Source organism: Scleropages formosus, chromosome 6 (genome assembly GCF_900964775.1).
Source record: "Scleropages formosus chromosome 6, fSclFor1.1, whole genome shotgun sequence".
Taxonomy (NCBI): domain Eukaryota; kingdom Metazoa; phylum Chordata; class Actinopteri; order Osteoglossiformes; family Osteoglossidae; genus Scleropages; species Scleropages formosus.
The window spans coordinates 18,314,811-18,331,987 of NC_041811.1; the positions used below are offsets into that span (position 1 = coordinate 18,314,811).

Sequence of the window (17,177 nt, forward strand, 5' to 3'; positions counted from 1 at the left end):
GGAGATTGCATAATGAATTGGGAAATTGAAAAATAATGGTTAAGTATCACTCATCTGTCACAGTGGTAAGAGTTGTCTAATCTATTGCACACAAGTGATATAATGAAATTATCACACATAGTTTTGTTGTTGTGTTGTTCAAATGAGTACAGATATAGCTAAAACATCAAGGAAGGGATGAAACTATTTTTGAAGTTTGTTACTTCAACAAGAAACATGTTGATAAAGTGAAAACCCAGTGAGAAACATAATGTATAACTGACATTAGACTACACATTGCAGTACACAAGGAAGTAAATTAAATACTGTATTTTTAATGTAGTGGTAAGCGCAGCTGAATGAAAAATGTTAGCACTTTAAAAACGTGAACAAGTTGCAGTGACATCTTTTTTTTCCCCAACTCTTCACCGAAATTAGACATAACCTATATAAAAAGCGAGAAATATGATAAATGTTCAGTTGCTACTGGTAGGTTAAAAAAAAAACTGAAAATCTTTGACCAGAATTCAGTGCATCAGCATTTATGAGAATTTTTTTCTAACAAAAAGACAGATTTCTTAATTAGCCAGATGCAAAAGTTTTGGGAAAGTTCAGACAGTCTAATGGAAAAAAGGGTACTTATTTTGAATGGAGAATCTTAACCGTAGCACATATGTTGAGGAAAGGTAGTTGGGCATGTTGAGTATATCTACATCTTTATATTTGCTACATTTACATTTATTCATTCAGCACACACTTTTCTCCAAAGCAACTTACATCTCAGAGAAAAATACAAGTGTGTTACGTCAGCAGAAGGAGAGATCTGGATGCAGAGGCATGATTCTAGAGTACAGTCCATTTGTCACACTCCATCATATGAACCAATATACATTGCAGAATGAGTTGCATAAAGGCTTTTTTTTCCATTATTAAAGAAACTGTTCTTTAAAAAAATTGTTAAATGTAAACATGTTTCTCAACCACTTACAAGATCAGAGGAGAAGTGAGTTTGAAAGAGGTGCATTTTGAAGGCGAGGTCATTCCATCACAGAAATGAAAGTCCTTACATTTACATTTACACACACACACACTGGCTGAAACCGCTTGTCCCAAGCGGGGTCGCGGTGAGCCGGAGCCTAACCTGGCAACAGAGGGCATGGGGCTGGAGGGGGAGGAGACACACCCAGGATGGGATGCCAGTCCATCACAAGGCACCCCAAGCAGGACTCGAACCCTAGACCCGCCAGAGAGCAGGACCCGGCCAAGCCCGCTGTGCCACCACACCCCCCCTCGAAAATCCTTAGTGCTTTTGATTTTGGATCTCCTGTGTGTGGGACCACCAAGCGGGCAGAGGTGGAGGAGCACACCAGTCTGGTTGGGGTGTAGTGTGTGTGATCAGGTCTTGTAAATATTGGGGATCAGATCCATTGATGGTTTTGTTGGCAATGACCAGAGTCTTAAATTTGATCCTGGCAGCCATAGGAAGCCAGTGCAGAGAGATGAGGAATGGTGATAGATGGAAATGCTTCGGCAGGTCAAAAACAACTTGTGCAGCAGCTTTCTGTATCAGCTGCAAATGTTTGATGGCAGAGGCTGGAAGGCCAGACAGACGCATGAGCTGCAGCAGTAGAGGACATGACTATGGTCTCGACCAGGAGATAGTTTCTACATTTATCAAACGTAGTACGTTATTCATTGCCACTCACTTCATAGACCAGCAACTGAATAGTGAATTAATACAACTGTATATTTTTAACACATTTAATAAAGACACAAAATACAGTTTTATATCTGTTAATTTTGTGCTTTTAAATTTACTTTCTACACAATATTGACTTTTTTCTGCAAAATATATATATATTTTTAGCTGCATTGTGATTCATTTAACCCTTGTTAGAACTATTCATTACATTATTAATTACATTTTGTTGTGAGTTTACATGTGGGAATCAGTAGATGTTTGTGTGTTGAGAAATTCAGGGCATTGGGGTAATTAATCAGACTGTGAGGGTTCAGAGGCATAATCTCTAGGAAACACTGAGTGCTTAAATGGTAAATTGTGAATCCTAAGGATTTTACAGGGCAGAACATACCTTAAAGTGGCTGCCTAGTCATTCAATCAATATATCAATGAAATCAGTCAGTCAGCCCATGTTGTAAAGCAGTTAAGTCTTATAGCACATTTAAGTGCAGATATATATTGTGATAGTCACAATCTTAGATTTAATGCAACTGTATTTAAATTTATTTAAGGTAAGATTCCAGGTTTGAATAGCTCATTGACAATGTTTGTCTGAGGATGCATAATAATTAACAAGGGAAAATAGTTGGATTTCTGCTTCTCTGCAATTAATTAAAATTACAGAAAGTAAGAACTTGTCCACTCCTTTTAAATTTTTTGGTATGATCTGTGATCTGTAATCTGCGGACAGTGTTTTGTGGACCTGGTTGAGCATGGGTTCTGAGCTACTAAACGATGGAAGAAAGTAAGTTCCAAAAAAACTGTGTTTACACGTGAAGAGCTGTATCCTGAAAGACCTGGTTCCAAGACATGTGCTTTAATTCACCAGATCCATACTGTTCCTTTCTGTGAGGGCAGGGTTTTGAAAAGCATAAGGATAAAGGTACCAATTTCCATAGCACTCCAGGTCATCAGCCCTCAGTCTCAGAGGACATTCAAAAACATTTTGAAACAATGTTTGTCATATCCCTATAAAACAGTTTCTGCTCCTTCACAATCTCCAGTATTACAGTGTATTTATACTGTCATGGCTGTAAATAATAAACCCTCAGAATGCTTCATAAAATTTTTTCGTTTGTTAATAATACTGTATATTTCAGTTCACATTACAGTTCAGTAAGATTATGACATTAAACCTGATTTAAACATGTCTAATGAGAAACATTTTTATTCATACTATGTACCTTCTTTAAGGTCTGACTTTAACATTATTAATACTGTATTCATTACGTTCCTACACACAGAATAAACAACAATTTATGAATGTGTTCTTAGTTAAATAAAAACAGCAAACATTAATAAATACGCTCTATTAATGCTGTTACCTTTGCTAGGATTCCTGAGCTACAGTGCTCACTGTGTCCATTTTCTGTGATCAGATCATTTGAGTCTTCTATCTTATTTCTAAAAGGAAAAGGCAGAAACAGAGATAAGAAATCAATAAATTCATCAGCTAATTCATTTCAGTACTGTAAAGGAGTGACAGAGGAAGCCACACAACATGCGGCACTATTGGAAATCTGACAAAGTAAAAGATGTGTCCAGAAGCACATGCTATTAACTATGTAAATAAAAGTACTGAATTTTCAGATTTGACTTATTAATTGTCCTAAAGAACCAAAGCATCAAAAACACACAAATCAATTGCAGATGCTCGCAATGCACTTTAAGGCATTTTCCCTACAGATATAATTATAGGCCTCATTTAGTTGAAGACTCGCTTGCAAACACAAACCACTCTCTTTCATCATGGATTTGGAATATGGATTACAGTAACAAAATATTTGGACTTGCAGCATAATCTAATGTTTCACTCTCTCCATGTGGAGACATGGATGCTAACAGAAAAGCGTTCATTACATTACTGCACTCACTCGATGAATGGCTGTATACACAGTCCCAACATTTACAAGTAATTCAGTGTCTTCGAAGATGAGGGAAATGAATACTAATTCACATTAAGCAAGTCTTATGAAATACAAACACTGCTTCTTGGAAAAGAAAGCATAATTTTCAGACAGATCAGTCCGATGCCGAGTCTGAGACAGAAAAAGCATCAAGTAACACTGGCATCACTTTGCATGCTGGTGTATGGCGGTAACATGCCTGAAATGAGATGTAAAGAAAATGTTTTCACTGATATTATCGTGCTGTTTGGTCAAAGATTTTGTCCCAGGCCAGATACAGTTCCACTCATTTATTTAGTTAAACATACAAATGTACAGTAAGTCACTTTGTTCAAGGCTACAACAGAGGTTCCCTTTGTACTTGAACTGCAAAACTTCATATTCCCAAAGTATCTTCTCAAAGGACCTAAGCGAGATTAACATACAGTTAATTCAGTGCAAGTCTGCTAAATTAAAAAACAATTTATTGCTTATTGTTTATTTATGAGTGGGGTGCAGTAGCACAGCGGGTTTGGCCAGGTCCTGCTCTCTAGTGGGTCTGGGGTTGGAGTCCCGCTTGGGGTGCCTTGCGATGGACTGGCATCCCTGTCCTGGGTGTGTCCCCTCCCCCTTCAGCCGTGCGCCCTGTGCTGCCAGGTTAGGCACTGGCTCGCCGCAACCCTCCTCAGGACAAGCGGTTTCAGACAATGTGTGTGTGTTTATTTATAATTATGAGCAGTTATTCTGATGAAACTAACACTCTATTTATATGTGTTATTATCTGTAATGGTACCCACTATTATTATTACTTACTGTTTTTGTTCCTATTAAATCATGCGAATTTTTGCTAAAATGACTCACGTCAAAAAACCTGACATCCCAAGGCAACATTTCTTCTGCGTGAGGGCATGCTGTGCCACTCCCGAATTATTGTCAAACTTTGTCTCATAGCTTTTGCGTTACCTGACCGACAATGTCAGAAATGCAACTTCACAATGACTTCTTTATTTATACAACATTACTTGTACTCTGTTCACTCAGGGTAAGTTAATTGAGCATGAATTCTGAAACAGGAGTGAGATTCGAACCCAAGACCTTCCCATTGCAAGGCACGCTACTCCACTTGCGGTCCCCAACACACACGGCAGAGAGCATCAGTGATACCACGATACCATGAGCTCCATGGTAACACTTTTCACATAGAAAGGTTAGCCTTTCAGTTATGGCCTCTACACATTGTTTTTACCACTGACAAACATGGTAAGTGCACACAGAGAGTTACCAGAGGCTTTTTAAAAAAAGTACAGTAAGGAGGAGTTGTAGTATTATCCTGCAAGTGTGAATATTGCTAGAACTGTTGTTACTGTTGCAGCATCACCAATATGATTGCTGTTATTAAAAAAAAAAAAAAAATCGTGACAGGTGCACGTGCACGCGCGCGCTCACACATTCGCGCGCGCTCCGCTACAGAAGGCTAACGGTCGTCCATTCATTACCCGTGACACACGAAGCCATATCCACACCCGGCTGCCTTATTGACTCATTTCATCTTGCCGGCGCGAGATGAATCGGTGGTGAGTGAACGGGACTTTTCCACCCCCTCCGTCTCAACCCCCCCCTTCCAGAGTTCCTGACGACGCGCTCCAAGCGCGCGCCAGGCCTTCCTGGGACCGCGGTCCTCGTGAACCGCGGGGTCGCAATTCAGCTCCCAAGCACCCCCCACCCTCAGCCCTTGCATCGGCGCGTGAAAAATTACCTAATGAAGAATGGGCTGCGCATTTCCACAAACCAATTAACCCGGGTGAGAAACGAAACTAATTGTTATATTTGTGTAATATAATTTAACATCTGTTTAGCAGAAGAAAAAAAAACCCTTTGTTATTGTGCATTTTTTCAGAGCGCGCAAATACGCGGAAAAAAACACTGTCTGTGTTTAATACGTGAGGCTCGTTGCTGCGGTCAAAGTTTGTCACAAACACTCCGTTGTCACGTGGTATTTACCACTGTAGCGACTATCGCGGGCAGTGTGTCGCGATCAACTGACAGAGAGATTATGTGGAAACGTGCGGTGCAATTATAAATGAGCTGTTTACGCATATCATTACCTATAGTATTATTATAATGTAGTACTTCATATAAAAAAAAAAATGTATAAACCACTTGCTGGTTTGGTAGCGCGGCACACGCTAATTAAACAAACTAGTTTTATGAAGAGCAGTGCAGTGGTCTTCATTCATCATTATATATTAAGAGAGTTTGTGACATTTCACCAGAACATTATCTTATAACCGCTCTCATAAATTTTTAGATTCGCTTTGAATATTTGAATAAACCACGACTGGTACGATGTAATATTTATCTCAAAAATCAATATATTCCCGCGTTCGCAATACCGTCGAGGTGACGACACTGACTCGGCGAAACTAGCCCTAGGCTAATCTGGTCGATATGATGATTTTTTTTATTTTTTTAAAAAAAAAAGTGTAGGGTTTTCTTAAAACACAATTTCTTCTATTTAACGTTAGGTGGACAGCTATTTTCGGAATACTATCAAATTTTTATTGCAATTCTTACCTTCTACTTAATTACCAGTCGATCCCCTCAGGTGTCGCTCTCCAGACCAACGGTCGTGCTTTGCAAAGCGCATGCGCGCTCGCTCACTTTGAAGTTGCTCCCGCGCAAACGGAAAAAAAAAAAAACAGACAAAAATATATGAGGAATAAACTTGGTATTTCTTGAATACAAGCCAAAATACATGGGCAGCGTTTCAACAGAAGTCCATATGATTTTTTCCCATATAAATGAAGCTGTGATAAGGCTTAGTGGAAACACGCATTCGCAAACACTTGAGACTCGGAGTCGGAACACACTGAAGAAAACATTTTCTGTCTTGTTTTTATCATCTCGAAAAGAAGCTTGAGGTTTTCTCCTTTTTTCGAGAAAACGAGAGAAAAACATGATGTATCCCTATCATATCATCTGAATAACATATTAATTATATTTATTATTAATTACGTGTTATTCATATATATTTAATAAAGTGATAGAATGTTAAACTATATAATAAATTATAACTATATATAATACAATATACTACATAAATAGACATTTATTTTTAATAGAGCCTCCCTTTTTCAGTTCAATTGCAGCAATACACTGACCCAACAAATATTATTCACATAGCCCAACACAACTGGATTAGTAAACGTAGATGGATTGTGCCTAATGAAATTAAGTTTGGACAAAATGCAAAAGAATTTTGTTTCACTACCTAATCTTAATTAAATAAATTGAACAAGCAGTAAAAATCATTTTGAGTGATCACCGTCTGTTACAAGTCTAAATAGATCGGAACATTTTATTGCAGCTGATCATATCACTTTTTGATGACTGTGTTGAATTTCACTTGGACTTTATGCAATATAGTTATGTTCTCTTCTCAAACATACATGTATTAAGTTGATTGGAAATGGGGGGGGGGGGGCGAGGGGGCACGGTGGCGCACTGGGTTGGGCCGGGTCCTGCTCTCTGGTGGGTCTGGGGTTCAAGTCCTGCTTGGGGTGCCTTGCGATGGACTGGCGTCCCATCCTGGGTGTGTTCCCTCCCCCTCCGGCCTTACGCCCTGAGTTGCTGGGTTAGGCTCCGGTTCCCTGCGGCCCCATATGGGACAAGCGGCTCAGAAACTCTGTGTGTGAATGTATTGTATTAGTATTTTCAGTAGCGCTGCTTTCCATTTTTTTTCAGTGTATAACTCGCATTACCGGCAGTTTACCACTCTCACTCCGGACCGACACCCTAACATGGTAAAGGTGTGAAACTTTACACTGGAAGCAGCTGTGAGGGAAAATGTGAAAGGAGGGAGGTGTGCACTTCTTCTTGTACCCTTTTTTCAGCACTTCTGGGTTAAAGTGATTATTATGGCACAGCATTGACCCTTTCTCCATCCCAAACCAGACATCTATCTCATATCCAGTCCAGAACTTTCCTAAGTAAAGAGAAAATCCTGAGCTGAGCTGGATTTCTATCACCTGGGGCTCATCAAAGTTATATCTTTCTAAACCTATTGTGTCATTTGCACAGCAGAACAGTGTGTAGGACACACAGGACTATCATCCCCTAATCACTCATTTAAAGAAAAAAATTAAAATGGAGATTAAAATGCTTTTGAGCGGTCACAGAACGTAGTGGCAGGCCACCAGATATGACACAAGTAAGTCAAACCTGTGAGCAAGAACAAAAAGTAATTAACTACCTATAATTTAAAAGCCTCTTGTATGACCCAAGTAAACCGTAATATTAGATGAAAATATTACTATGAAAATAAAAAATGTTCATTAAATGTTTAATTTAGTCATCTGTATTGAGTTTCTTTTCATTTCTGCCTCCTTTCATTATTTCTTTAATGCAAACATTCATTTTTGCCTTTACATAAGCTAAACATTATTCTATCTCACAGATTTTTGGTATTCTTGTATTAAGATGAGGAGGGTGCAGTGACACAGCAGGTTTGACCAGGGCCCTCTACCTGGTGGGTTTGGGGTTCGAGTTCCGCTTCAGGTGCCCTGTGATGGACTGGCGTCCCGTCGGGGTTGCGTCCCGTCCAGGTTGTGTCCCCTCCGGCCTTATGCCCTGCGTTGCCGGGTTAGGCTCCAGTTTGCCGCGACCCCACTTGGGACAACCAGCTGTAGACATTGTGTGTGTATTAAGAGGCACATCTGGAACAAATGTTCTCAAAAATGTACATAAAAAATGAATAAGGGGAGGAAGTATACTATAAATTATGTAAAGCTGACCAATGGCCACTTCCGTTGTACCCTTAAGTAATACTTTGAAATGCGCTGTAAACATTTAGAAGTGTAAGCCATGCAGGGAAAGAAGTCATCATAAAACACACATTTCCGTATATCCCTGAAGTAATTTAATGACACATATTGCTTGAAAGCTGTATAGGGAGATCCACTAAGGCAAGTTATGCAATGAAATTATATTAATTACTGTATATTACACAGTAATATACTGTCGTTAAGGATTTTTGTAAGCTGGTTTTGCCTCCTGCACCGTGTCTTAAGAATAACCTTTCACTGTTGCTATTATACAGTCATTTTTGCATGTGGTTCAAGCTGCCATGTGGGATGGATGCCACATTGCAGTATAAGTGCATGAAAAGCCAGACTGAAGGATACAAAACTGCAGGCTTTGAGAGAACAAGACACCAGCACAAGATGTGAGCCAAATTTAGCCTGAAAGAATGGGGAGGGGGGTCATATGGGAAGTGACAAGACAGACTGAGGACACGCCGAGTTCAGAGCATTAGAGTGAGGATGCTGCAAAGCTAGAAATATGCTCCAGGAGTTCATGCCTGGTTTATGGAGGGCAATTGAACAGTCCGGCTCCTCACGGCAGTTCTGAAAGAGCAAAGAATCTGTTACAGAAGTCAATCATTGTGTTTGTGCGTGAAGGGCATGTGTACAACTGGAAGCAAAAACCTCTCCTGACTTTCTTCATCTGTCATTGACCATTTCTTTTCTCACACATTTGATTGTTTCTCAGAGGCTGTACCTTCTCAAAACTGTAAAACATGGAACTGACATTAATGCTTTTCATGTGTACGATTTGAGAGACCTGTGCAACATGCTGTACCTTGGGATACACACTGTTATCATTATTAGCCTTTGTGCAAAGTCACTTAACATGATGCATTTGTACAAAAGCAAGAGATTTACCATGACTTACCCATGTATACAGCGGGGCATTTTGCTATAACACTTCAGGGTAACTACACCTTGGTCAAGGGTACTGCAGAGGGGATTCCTGCTGCTGTACCCTTTAACCAGAGACTTTCAGATTCCACTGTTAGGCCACCTACCCCTCATAAAGAACGCATCACAAAGATACTACAAGTTGGAGATCATCCATTCATCCACTGTCAACAACCACTTGTCCCATGCAGGGAGCCTTGCCCAGAAACACAGGGCGCAAGGCCGGAGGGGGAGGGGACACACCCTGGACGGGATGCCAGTCCATCGCAAGACACTCCAAGCAGGGCTCAAACCCCAGCCCGCCACACAGCAGGAACAGGCTGAACCCTCCACACCCCCCAGTTGGAAATCAATCTCCACTTAATGAAATTCTTCAGTATTTTGACCCTCATATTCCTAAATCCACACTAGCTTGTGGACCTGACAGTATGTTAAAAAAATCAGTTTCTGACATGATTGTCAGTTTGTATCAGTTTGAACGTGCAGCGCTTTGAGCTAATTAGAGCTGTACAGAAAAGGTGACAACAGCTTGAAAAAAATGTCCCATATCATCATAATATTGTATTTGAACGATATGATCACGCTATTTCATTTGCTGAGGTTATTTTCTAATTTAGCGCAGCACCGACTGCTACCAGAAGAGGTCGCTGTCGCCAACCTGCTGCTCGAACATCTCAGCTCAACCAACTCAAATTATTGGATTACACACAGTAATGGGTTAATAAAACAATACTATTGGTGTACATAATTTACTAATTCACAAAACAATATATACAACCTACACACTTATTAGCAGTTAATACGAGTACTTTCAATATTCACAATAGTTTTGTGTTACCTAATGAACACGCAATATTGTAAGAGATTCTCAGCCTTGTTCTGTTTATTAATGTGATAAATCATTCTTCACTGGTTTATTAGATTATTATTGTGTAGCCTTACTGGGGTTATTTGCTGGTCATCCTAATTAAAGGAACAGCTTTCATACCTACAAGCGCTAAAAGCTGTGAAAATAGTATTCTCATCTTTACAAGTCAAAACTGCACATCCATTGATGTAATTCAGCAAAAAAACGTGTTTGCTGGCATAACGCAAGCATCTTGTCTATGTTTATATGTACACACAGAATTCAGTAGTTTTTCAACGAATTGCAGTAAGTATAATAAATTTTTTATATTGTTTTGGTCGAAGACATCTTAAGATGCAGTTAAATATATGTAAAATTATTATTATTATTATTATTATTATTATTATTATTATTATTATTACTATTATTATTATTATTATTGTTGTTGTTGTTGTTGTTGACCCTCTGGTATTCCAGCATATCAAACAAACTATTGTTCAATTTTGATTTCACATTTCAATTGTCTATTTAAAAACTTACTTTGCATCTTATTTTCTGGTCCAGATAGTTTGTCTGACATCTTACAGTTTTAATTTTAAATCACAATCTTAGGAAATCTTAAATTAGCTCCGTTAATGAACGGCAGTAAATAATCAGTCTCATACAAAAACGGTAAGAAAATGATTTTTGGTGTTTTTCAGTAACTCTCGTTCGTCATTCATTCAGTGATTAATCTGTATGTATGCCGCTGAATCCATACAGTGCAATTCGAGGTGTATAAAAAAAGGTTTTTAATATTATGAATATTACGATGTTCAGTCTGCGTTCTGCATTTTATTTTACATCAGATAACAGATAAGCCAACAACAGTAAGGCAAAGAAGGGTGCGTTTTGTGACATACTGAAAATGATTTTATTTATCCATTGACATTAAATTGATATAAACATGTCCATGAAACAAAAATTATGTATCCGTAATAAGATCAAACATTTAGGAAATGCAGTTTCAATAGTAAGCACAGACAATAAGTTAGAACATATCACAAATTGACCAGAAGGTAACAAGAGAATGCTTTATCTACACAAAAACATCCTATATAACAGGTTAGATCTTCATTATTTTCTTGTCTTATAAATAGTATTTCCCCGGTGTTAACTTGGCCAGCACATGCAGACTAAGCAGTTTTTTTAAGTTTATTGATTTTCATGAGTTATTATTTTTAATTTATTCTCTTTTTTTCTTGTTATCCTGATTGGTACCATGTCTTTAAAAATCACATTTTTTCTCTCCAGCTGTACAAAACAACCAGGGTTCGAAAATGCGCACGTGCACCGCGCATGCCCAGAGCCCGTTTCCGCATGCAGCGCAGGTGGCATTTTAACGTCATTGCCCCTCCCCCCCCCCGCCCCAACTTTCAATCGACTTCGAGGAAAAAACTTCTTCAAAGTACCGTATACATAAATTCGCTTCAAAATGAGTTGTTTTTTTTTTTTCATTTTTGAAAAATGCAAAAGAATCTGATTTTAAAAAAAATATAAATGAATGCAAACTGGGGGATCATTCTTACACAGGGAAGAGAATAAAATAGGAAAATAAATAGGAGAACGAATAAATAAATAAATAAAATAATTTGTGTAATAGATACGGAGAAGGAGCTGAATAATACAATAAGTAATACAAGGTAAGGTCCTAGGTAGGCGGCGGCGGCGGCGGCAGCGGCGGCGTCCTCCAGGTCTTCTTCTTGTGTCCTTTGTTTGTTTGTAAGGATTCTTCCCCTACTGACCGCCGGAGTCCGTGTCCCGTTTTTGCTTGAAGAGTCAGTGTCGGTCGGGTTCCTCGCGCGGAGACTAACTTCCGCCCGGCGTGTTCGCTCGACGCGATGGCGTTGGAAAGGGGAAAGGCGGGGCGACGGGTCGGGAGCTCGCGCCGGGCCCGCCGCGGTGTCCGGTGTCCACCATTAGGTGAAGCTCATGGACACTGTGTGCTCGAGCGCTTTGCGGCGCAGCGACGCGATGCTCGTCCCTCTCCAGACGTCACTGTCCGGCGAGCTGCAGAGCTGCGGGGAGCCCGTCACGTTGGTGGGGCCGGACAGCGAGGCGGGCACCATGCCCGGGAACGTGGGCTGGTATAGGTGGGACTGCAGCCCCGAGCCGTTGGAGGACATGTTGGACAGGCTCATGGAGTTGGGCGGCGGGCCGGCCCCCAGGCTGCACTGGGACAGCGACTGCGCCATGGCCTGCTGGCGGCCCAGCGCGGGCGGCAGCTGCAGCTGCGAGACCCCCGGCATCCCGGCCGCCGCCCAGCGGGTGTCGTTCGCGTGGAAGGAGCAGAGGCTGTCGCCCATGGCGGCGGCGGCGGCGGCGGCCGACGGGAACTGCGGCAGGCCGTGGTGGGTGGGCAGCAGCGTGCCGGGCGCGCGGAACACGTTCGTGGTCTTCTTGCGCTTCTTCCACTTGGCGCGGCGGTTCTGAAACCACACCTGGAGTGGGCACGGCGTGACACAACCGCGTTAGACTCGGCTCGGGTGGCGCGCGGGGAAGCGGCCCACTTTGAGCGACGATCCATTCCCGGCAGTGAAAGTTACATTTTGATTTTTCAGCATTCGCAGAACTGACACGGAGAGGGGGTGGGAAATCCACCACGGCGCAAAGAGAAGTAAAATCCCCACGTCATATTAACGGTTTAAAAGCACTTACAGACACTTATTCGTAAGGGTACATTAAAATCCTCGCTATGTATAATTTTAATCATTTGGGAATAGCAGATGGTGAAATGCTATGTATGTTGCGTTGCAAACAGTAGGTTACTGGTGCGAATCTCCCCCCCCCTCCGCGCGCACTGTAGTACCCTTTATCAAGACAATTACCCTTGTAGTACCCTCGATACGGTAAGGCTACCCCGCTCTATAAATTGGTACGCCATTGTGGAGTCGCTTATCCAACATTGTAAATAATGCGCCTTAGTCTTAGACGAAAGAGATGAAAATAGTTTTTAATCTTCTATAAAACGGAGAACTTTCAGTTTTGCAGGCAGGGTCATCCAACAGCACGATGGAAAATGAATATCGTCCATGCGCCGCAAATCAAAAAGAGCAAAATAAATTATATGTCAATTATTTTGTTGGGATTTTATATATTTGCGTCATGCTACATATGCTACATGCTACATCTTTTTTTTTAAGAAGTTTTAAGGAGAAACGTAGCTGTATATTTAGGATCCACGGCATTAAAAACACGTTAATGAAACATTTCGGAGAAAGGAATACAACTAAATGTGCTAATAATAATAACAACAATAATAACAGTAACATCTCCACCTCGACAGGAATTACTTGTATGTATTTTGATGGAAATGTCTTTTCCGTGTATTTTATTTCACTTGCATGATTCCCGTTAGTATGGCTGAACTGCGTCAGTACTTTTCTGTGTTTTAACCGCTCTTGTCTTCAAGTATCCAGGAAAAAAAAAAAAAAAATAAAAAACGTTTTTAGGGTTCGGATGTATGAAGATCTCACTGGCACTGTGGGAATGATTAATGTGAAGATTTGGCAGAGTAGCCGGGCAGCCGTATTAAACCCAGATCTCAACCTAAAGTTCATTGTGTCCAGCCACGCGTGAAATACCGACCAAATTCATTACACTTGGAAAAATAGGATGCAATTCCTCATCCCATTAAAAGGGCAGAATGTAGTCTCAGAGTATCCACTATTAAGATGTGGAAGTTGACACACCATTTCCAAAGAGAAGGGTACCCAGTCATATGAGTGAAAAGCCATGATTTCATTTATTGACACAAAATACTATTTATCAAGTGTTACTCCGCAGCAGTTACTCCACTAATTTCTTTTTTATGTAAATAGAATATTGTACGCGAATTAATCAATGATAGACACTAATGATTATGCTTATTATATTACATATGATCTCTTAATTTGCATGATTTTCACATTCTTGCTTAATAAGGCATTCCTATTATAAATAATTCTGAAATTGATTGGTAATAACTCGCCTGGTTTTATTATACTACCCTGAAAAAGCTATACATACATAATGAACTTGAATACATCAGATAAAGATAAAAGTCGGCGGGAAATAGACGCCGTATGTGATGCTTATTGTCTTCTGAAATGTAGCTCGCGTGCAATAATTTAGGGTTGGGGTTAAAACTGAACAGTCCCCCCGATGAGACAAATGAACCGTCCTGTTATAAAGAGGGGCAGAAGCGCCAATAATTACGCTGTAAAATGAGTTTAATCTATTCAGGAACAAACTGCACCAGTAATTTTTATCTTATTCTAAACGAGAAAACATTCACAGTTAAGGAATGAAATTTAACCGTGCGTCCTGATAGTTAATAATAGTTGCCGTCTATTAAAAATAGGCAAAATTCTAAAATACTGTAGTCGGACTGCAATAAATTTCTGTAAAGACGTTGTAGAAGACATAAAAAATATCAGGTTAGAAAATGTAAAGAAGGTTATTCTGTATTTATGTATATGTGTGCGAGTATGTTTGTGCGCTTTGCTAACTAAAACAAAAAGATTGGTCCATATGTATATGCATGACAGCTGGATTTTTAGCGCCGTAATTATTTGTAGTAGTATTATTATTAGTGCCATAATATTTTATTTTATATTCGTTAAATACGAAATAATTTGCCTTGTCTATCATATTTGAATCGATTGCTCATTTCTCCATTATAGTTGGGCTTGGTACATATCAAACTGTAAACTGTGTGAATGTGCTTAACATTTCGATGAACACGTTTATTGCTGTGTGCCCGTATAATACATAAATGTTGTATATAAACCCAGACAGTTTCCCCGTTTCCCAGTTTTTCTCCGAACCAGCCGGAGTGGAATTCAGCACCACGGACAGCGGATACGATTCCCGCTTTTTCACGGCTCCGAATGAAGCGTTTGCCGCGACTTTGTTGTGTCTCTATATTACTATGTAGGAGTATAACAACGAATGATGTACGAGTTACGTTGTCGCTAAGCATATTTTTTATTAAAAACAAGTTAGTCGATCTTTCAGCTACACAATTGCCACGATCTCGTTTTGTGTGTTTTCGTGAACAAATTCCGTACATTCCTTATGGATAGTTAATAGGGTTAGGTCATTGTTCTCATCGTAATTTACATTTCACTCACAAATCCAAGACAGTAATTTATTTCCGCGCCTTTCTGCACGTCTGTTCTTTCATATTTTTTAACCTTAACACTTTTCACATGTTCGATCCAAACAGCTGTATACAGAATTAAACTGATCGTCCCTCCCGAGACCCGACGGTGTTTCTGAGTACAAGTGCGCGCGAACAGTCGCGTTACAAACTGTTTCTTTGTTGTCGCTCGTCTCTGCAACACGTTGTACTTCAGAGAAAGTGGCCAATTTGAAACGGCTCTGCAATAAAATCTCAAAACAGCGACGACTCCGGGAAAAAAAAAAAAAAATATATATATATATATATATATATATTAAACATTTTCTTAAAGGCGGCTAATTATTCTCGTTTTTTTTTTTTTAAATGTAGTGGGATGCTTGCACTTCCACAACGTGATCACCTAAAAGTGCATCTGTGTGCGCGTGATGAGGATGTTTTTAGCACGTCTTAATGTGAAAGAGTAGCAGGCAGAGCCGTCATACAGGTACTGGCGTTACTGTCACGCTCTTACCTGCACACGTGATTCCGTGAGGCCGATCCTCAGCGCCAGCTCTTCCCTCATGAAGATGTCTGGATAGTGGGTCTTGGCGAAGCTCCTCTCCAGCTCGTTGAGCTGCGCGGGTGTAAAACGGGTCCGGTGCCGTTTCTGTTTCTGACTCTGCTGCCCGCCCGCCTGGTTCGGGTTCTGCTGCTGCTGCTTCTCCTGCTCCTTGGCGCTGTTCACCTGCACGCCCGGCGGATTGGATCCGGGGGTGTTGATATCGTCTCCGGGGAGAAGAGTGGCCCCTTCGACGGCGTCGGAACCCGGGGGTAGATCCCCAGAATGGCCGGGGTCCGACCCCCCGGTGCCCAGTCTGCACTTGAGAGCCTCCCTGTGTCCGAGGAGCTCGGCGGCAGCATCCTTCATCCCTGCAAAACAACGTTTCATGGGGTGAGTGAAGTCTCTTCACGGCAACACCAACTTTGCAGGACCTGCTTGGGAAAAGAAAGGCGTTTTACACACGAGCATCACACGCAAATTCAGTTTACAGATCCTGATCTTCACATGCAGAAACAAGAATGGCTTCGTTCGCCTGGCTATAAAGTAAATTAATCAGGGAAAAAAAAAAAAAAAAAAAACAATACATCATGCATTATAACATCTATAAACACATGCACAATTAATCCGTCCCTTAAATATGCTCCAGTCCATCTGATCACATCAATATAAATCAAATTACGCTGTAATAAAATAATAATTACTGTGCGAAGGAATTAGTTCACTTAAGTCGCATTAAGGTTAAACAAGGAGCAAATTGTCAATTTCTCAGCTCGATTTTCGGGATAAATGAGAAGTTTCCTCAGGCTTACAGTAGAGTTGGAGAGCGGGGCTGGGCGGTGGTAACTCACCGAGGCGCGCATCGAGCAGGTCGGCGTGGGAGAGCATTGCGCACCGCTCCAGGGCGGAATGCAGTCCAAAAAACTCCTCTATGACTTCAACACTGTTTTTTGGAAAAAAAATTATATATATCGCCTAAATGAAAGAAAATTCGGTTTGTGGTTAAAAAAGGAGGTCCCTTTGCATTATAATGTCCTTTAGAGGGACGGGGGAGGCGCTTAATAGTTGAATGAACCCATGAGCTTCTTCAAATGAGGACCAATCAGAATGGAAGGTTGAGGGTGCGAGCCTCTGTTGATGGACCCTCACCATCCACCACACCGGGGGAGGGGGGGTGCCACCACTCACAAGTCCGTTCCTCCTCATTTCCAAATCTGATTTATTAGCTTTTCCACCTCGAATTACACCCTTTAAAAATGACCC

At 40.8% G+C, this 17,177-nt stretch overlaps 2 protein-coding genes across 2 annotated transcripts in view; both read right to left on the minus strand.

Moving 5' to 3' along the window:
• wdr41 (WD repeat domain 41) overlaps nucleotides 1-6,234 on the minus strand; it is a 28,573-nt gene extending 22,339 nt beyond the window's left edge. The window contains exons 1-2 of the mRNA XM_018736631.2: nucleotides 6,181-6,234; nucleotides 3,046-3,124 (exon numbers count right to left, since the gene is read on the minus strand). The gene's annotated coding sequence lies outside the window, so the exon portion shown is untranslated. The remainder of the gene's footprint in view (nucleotides 1-3,045; nucleotides 3,125-6,180) is intronic.
• A 5,752-nt stretch (nucleotides 6,235-11,986) lies between these two features.
• On the minus strand, nucleotides 11,987-16,802 carry otpa (orthopedia homeobox a). The gene is made up of 3 exons (XM_018736753.2): nucleotides 16,766-16,802; nucleotides 15,888-16,285; nucleotides 11,987-12,692 (listed from the first exon to the last, which is right to left on the minus strand). Exons 1-3 carry the CDS (start codon nucleotides 16,800-16,802, stop codon nucleotides 12,171-12,173), a joined length of 957 nt encoding a protein of 318 aa, XP_018592269.2. The 3' UTR covers nucleotides 11,987-12,170.
• Nucleotides 16,803-17,177: the final 375 nt, after the last annotated feature.